Source organism: Epinephelus moara, chromosome 8, assembly GCF_006386435.1.
Source record: "Epinephelus moara isolate mb chromosome 8, YSFRI_EMoa_1.0, whole genome shotgun sequence".
Lineage (NCBI taxonomy): Eukaryota > Metazoa > Chordata > Actinopteri > Perciformes > Serranidae > Epinephelus > Epinephelus moara.
The window spans coordinates 35,678,311-35,684,440 of record NC_065513.1 but is presented as its reverse complement, the minus strand read 5'-3'; the positions used below and the strand labels follow the sequence as shown (position 1 = coordinate 35,684,440).

General features: G+C 42.5%; 1 protein-coding gene across 1 annotated transcript in view; it reads left to right on the top strand.

Annotated features, from left to right (window-relative positions):
- The first annotated feature begins 5,243 nt into the window (after nucleotides 1-5,243).
- The window catches only part of rtn4r (reticulon 4 receptor), a 62,500-nt gene continuing 61,613 nt past the window's right edge, over nucleotides 5,244-6,130 (top strand). Inside the window, exon 1 of the mRNA XM_050050107.1 lies at nucleotides 5,244-5,801. Within this exon, the coding sequence (XP_049906064.1) occupies nucleotides 5,780-5,801 (22 nt within the window). The 5' untranslated portion in view covers nucleotides 5,244-5,779. The remainder of the gene's footprint in view (nucleotides 5,802-6,130) is intronic.

Sequence of the window (6,130 nt, the reverse complement as noted above, 5' to 3'; positions counted from 1 at the left end):
TGTCTCCTTGTGGTCTTCTTATTTCTCTTTGTGGTTTCTTTTGTGTCTCTGAGTGGTTGTTTTTTGTCTCTTTGTGTTTTTTTGTCTCTTTGTGGTTGTTTTTTGTCTCTTTGTTGTTTGTTTTGTATCTCTGAGTGGTTGTTTTTTGTCTCTGTGTTTTTTTGTCTCTTTGTTCTTGTTTTATGTCTCTTTGCAATCTTTTAATGTCTGTTTGTAGTCATTTTGTTTCTCTTTGTAGTTGTTTTGTTTTTCTTTCAGTGTGTTTTGCATCTCTTTGTGGTTGTTTTGTCTCTATGTGTGTTTTGCCCCTTTTTATTTTGTGTGTCCTTGCAGTTTTTGGTGGTCTTCTTGTGTTTCCTTGTAATCATTTTGTGTCTGTTTTGTGTCTTATTAGTCATTTTGTGGCTCTTCCTTATCAGCATGTGTTAATATGAGTAACATTTTGCAGGTGAAGGTCAGGGGGGTCCCTGACACTTTGGGCCCCTGGGCCTGTGTCTGGTTGGCCTGTTCAGTAATCCATCCATGAGGAGATTAATGCTCAGTCGAGAAGATAAATGAATATGTCACAGTCATGCTTGATGTGAGTGTGTGATGGATTGATGATCTTTGACATACACATAACATTAGCCGCCAACCTTTTCCCTCTATGATGTACAGTGGGTTAAAGCCTTCAGTTTTAGCTTCCATTCATATACTGTAATTAACACTGGTCCTACTGTAGCTCCCGTGGCAGTGGGACACAACTAACTTCACATTACCAAAGGAAGTCATTTATGCCCCCATTCTCCTTTTGATCCGTCAGACTTGTGATGAAAAGAATAGAGGAGCCTCGGTCTAGGATCCGCTGCCTTTGAGACTCTACAGCTTGACTCATTTCATTACTGTCATGAATTAAAGATCCCCAATCTCCTTTTTTCCATTCGCATGGCAATGATCCACCCTTAGTTAATTTACAGTCGCTCGTTGTGCAAAGGCCTCCAGCCTCAAAGCTCCCATGACAATTTACCTGTGTCCTTTTCACTTGCTGGCGCATATCATTGTGATATAGTATAATGGAATGAGCGGGGGACTCTGGAGTGAGTGGGCATGTTGTATAATGAGCTGGGGGAGGTATAGTAATCAGTTACAGTACACCTTTCACTTCCTGGCGCAAGGAGACATCTTAAGCAGTGAGCCAAATTAGTGTTTCTTTAGCTGGGAATATATTTAGGAAGGGTGATACTCGGGGAATGTATAGCTTTGGATGATTTTTTGAGATCACGTAAACACTGTACCAGTGATTTCTTTATAGGGTGGCCAGATGGGGCTACAAAAAATCTTGGGGTGGCACACCAAAACCACAAGCCATAACTGAATTTCGGGAATTTGTGTATGCTGTTAACATATGTAGGATAGTTGAAGACTATGTCAATAAGAAGAATTTAGGAACCACATACTGATATACTTTGGTTTCTTACTTTACAGTAAATATTACTAATTATCTGCATAGTCTAATACCAGTAGAGTTAACATCTTCAATCCTGTTTTAATGTGTTGTTTATCAATAAGTTAGGTAATTCATTGTTCTTCAAATAGGCTAATTGTCCCTTTCTTTAAAAAGACAAATATACAACTTTAATATAAAAGGAGTACATTGATTATAAGGAACAAAACAAGGTGTTTTCTATACCTCTGCTAGACACTCCCCTTATTTCTCTGGCAGTTCTGGTTGGTCCAAAGGTCTCATGTGCTTCCAACACACTCACCTTTATTAGTGATTCATTGGCTGAGATATATATATGTGGATGCATTGGTCACATGCATGCATTTTTTATTTTTTTCTACTCTTTCAATTTCAAATGAACCTATTGAAATGATGTGTGCAATATGTTTCTTTACAACAGTCTTGTACATGGGGCACCTGCTCTATCCACCAAGCCACTGACGCCACTAGCCTTGTCAAGTTTAGCGGAGACTCGAGGGTACCCCTAGAACCCATTTTCATTCACATATCTTGAGGTTTGAGTTCATGGTGTTCCTTTGAATATTTCTTTATCCAGATTTACCCTAAATTTGGAGCTTTATTTAGCCCTCTTCTCTACAACCTACACCAAAAAGGTTGGGACTGACGGATGTCTTATGTTGTGTTGTTTCACACGATACCACTGCCTTTGTGCTAGCTGTAAATTTAAGTTTGCCACCGCCTCTTAAGCCCAGTTCAGACCAAAGATTTGTGACGAGACGAAACCGTTTTAGAAAGTTACAGAGAAAAGTTGCAGCGGTGTGAACTGGCTGGTCTGAGCTCAATTCAAGCCAGCTGATGGTGCCACCTGATTGCCGGCAGCTGGTTTTAGAACGTAAAGCACATCACCTGTTTTAACAGCCACTTTGCTTGTAGTAAAGTCTGCCGGTCAAGTCAAAATGACTGCAGACGGCGTGGTCGCTTGCTGCTGCTCGTTGTATGTGCTTATGCCCTCCCATAGAAACACACACTCGTTGACTGATTAGTTAGCGTTGGTTATTTATCTTATTGTGGCGTATTTATTATGTTCCGTCTGATGCTGGTTTTGTTTGTGTTTTTCACTGTTTCATCACTACTACAAATGCACCTGTAGCCAGTATCTCACTATCACTTTCCTCAATCATATTTCAAGAAGCTACAAATTATATTCAGCCACAAAATAAATGTGAAAAGCTGGAAATCAGAACAGAAGTACAGAGAGTTGTTGCATAGAGATGATACACCATCTCATCTAGTTGCATTGGTGTGAACTGGCAGGTTTATACAACGTTGCAGAACGGCGCTTTGCAAGTAGTCTCATCGCAAATCTTTGGTCTGAACTGGGCTTTAAAGACAGAAATATCAGCCTCCATTTTTTTTCCCCCTGGATTGGCCATTTGTATCCTGGGGGCCATACCCACCATACTCCACCCTTGTGGGTGCCACTGCACTGTACAATGTCACTTTATTAAGATCCTATTTTAATGCAACTCGTGTTCTTGTCTATTTAGTGATATTTTGGTTTAAAACTACAAAGTTTTTTTCACAGAAAGTATGTAAACGTTTCTCCAGACCTGGGCTACTCCAGAGTATATTTTCTATCGGCTGTAACTCTGTACAGCACATCTATGAATGTTAGTTTAGGAAATGCAGCATTTGAATGTGTATTCCGTCTGTTGCCTCCAGCCTTGTTAGTAGTGGTGATAACCACAGTGTTATTTGTTATTATTATTATTTTTTTCCTCTTGAGAAAAGCCTTATAAAATCCAGCACAAGAAATGGCACTCTGCCTGTTACAGTACACTCCCGGGCATACAAACAAGCAGCATACAAATGCATGACAGGATTATGCACACACATGTGTTTGCCCACACGGGTGCTTTCAGATAGAGCAGGAGAGACAGAGACGACCGTGAAAGGTGACAGCATTTCCTATTCTCGCGGGGTGACCTCGTTCTCAGCAGGTCGCTGCGGCGGCTTTGGACTGTGTCTCTACTGGCCATCTGGCCCTGCCGGTCTCCACTGTGAGCAAATACCAGGCGAGTGGCTCACTGACATATTCTGATGGTGTGATTCAATATTGGTGGTAGTTGTAAGCTTGGGATTAGCCTGCTGCACATACCCCCATTTCACTCGACTACACCACCCACCTGGCTGTGGTTTCCATTCACCTGCTCCCTGTGGTAATCTCTTGGCGTTTTTTCTGTCTCAGTCGACGTACTAAAGTATAATTAACACAAACATTTGATCTTGTGCCAGTGGGGCTTATAATACCCACAACCTAGTATCTTATGTATTTCTCACAATACAAAAAAAAAGATGCTATTCCAAGTGAGAGTTTGCAATTTGGAAAGTTTCCCATATTTCATTATGACATGATGCACACAGGTGGAAATATTCCAAATTCCCATATAGGAAATGTGATAAATAAAAAGATTGTCTTCACCGTGAGTCCAGTAATTTCTCTCCCAGAGCTCACACACACACACACACACACACACACACACAGTATGATCCCCTGCTGTCTCTAAGGGTAAGCAGGGAATCATCTTCCACAGATGAGGCTTCTCTGTCTCTGTCCATGATGCTGAAAGATCTATTTTCTATATTCGCCGGTAGGGGGCGTGTGCTACCTAAAGATAATGGCACCGCTGCTGTGAATCTAATCCCCCTGGGTCTGAGCAAAGCAGGCATAGCTGCAGAGAAGAGCGACGGTGAGCTGGTCCTTCGGTCCAATCAGCACTGCCAGAGTGTGTTTGTGCTGCTCAATAGTCTAATCACTTTGTTAAAGCAGCCATTATCATATCACATGCGTGAAAACGGGATGTGGGACTCTCTGCAATGACATGCAATGCTTGCAGGCATTTTAATTTTCCATGTGGAGAAAATACAGAGAGAAAAAAATATATATATGTCAGCCAGAGCAGAAGATAATAGTTTTAATAATTATGTACAAAATTGCTCATTTATTTTCTAAACTATTTTAAAATATGAGCAATATATTATGATGAGAAGAATAAAGGGAAATCTAAGAATAAAAATAAATACAGTAAAATGAAATATAAAATAAAATGTTTGGTAACAGTCCTGGGTCACAGGTAAGTTTGAGGATTTAAATGTTTTCCTGTCCGGTTAACCAAGCAGAACTGATTTTTTTCCCCTGTCGGGTTTAACAACTCCGCCTCCGACATCAGAGCAGCCAAATTGTCCAGTCCCCAGGAGGAAGCGCTGGTCCCACCGGCAGGCCAGGCTCTTCGCCTGTCTTTTGGGGGGTGGGGGGGTGGGGTGTTTTCGTATGCATGTGCGTGCCTGGCCGTGGCCGATCCAAATAGATTCGCCTCACGTCACCTTCCTACCCACCCACCACCACCACCATCACCACCACCACCCCCCTGCACATAAAACATTCATTAGAGCGCAGCCCTGCGCTGCAAGAAATGTCCGTCTGAATAAGTCATTAAGTCTCAGATTCACTCCTGAAATCTTTAAAGTCTATCATGTATGTAAAATAACTTGTTTTCAACTACATGTGTGTTTGTGTGCGGGATCTATAAATAACTGTAACCAGGCAGAAATGAACTAAAACCTCCTCTGCTTTGCTTTATGAAAACCCCACTTTGAGATTTTAAGAGGAATATCTTTTGCAGCGTGATATATGCCCATAAAACATTCATCTCTGAATTCTCTCACTCCCTCTTTCTCCCTCTTTCCGCCAAACGCACCTCGCTGCCCCGCCCTCGCTTCCCACCTCCCCGCGGTAAACGCACACTGAGCTCACCAGTGCGGCCGACATCCGTGCGCATCCACCACACTTTTCTCCGTGTACTTGGGAAATATACAGAGGGGCAAGTGATCGGACTGGATATGTGCTGCGATTTCAAAAACATGGATCCAATACTGATTTTTCGCCTGTGTCGTTGATTCTCCACTTGTGCGTTAACACTTTGAGCTCTTCTCCGGAGCTGTTTGCGCGCCCTATATTTTGGGGAGGTGTCGACTGGTGTGTCGAGTCTGCTGATCCCAATTTGGATGTTTATTGCTGACTATTTTTTTAATCCCTCGTCCAAATGACTGAGCTCGGGTGCAGCCGGAGACGTGGCTCCCCACTCGGGAAGACCTACGGCTAAAGTTTGAAGGGTGCAGGGGTGCTTTAGGCTGTCCGTCTCCCCACCGTGCACTGGATTTGCAATTACCCCCATAAATTGCAATAAACAGCGGATATCCTATCTGTCTCCGCACACGCTGGGATTCATTCGACTTGGATTTATACAGCTTCTGGATTTCACCCCCATCTAAATCATGAAGACCGTTATTATTGATGGTGAGTACGCATTAGACAATAGGACGTCTTTGTAAAGTTTTCACATAAAGCAGACAGGAGGATCCTGCTTGGTTACTGCGCAATGATAAAACGCACATCGGGCAGTGTCACCGGTCTGTGGAGAGCAGACACAACCACAGATAAATCAGATGTCCTAATTGGAGTTTACTCTGCTGGCTCCTCCGGGGTTTGGTTAAACTGCTACATGACTGATAATCTGCGCAAAAACACCTCCAATCTGCACAGTGACACATTGTTCTCTGATTTTTGGTGCGTAAAAAAACCCAAGCGTCAATATCAGTTATGGATATTGCGGCTGTAAACGACCT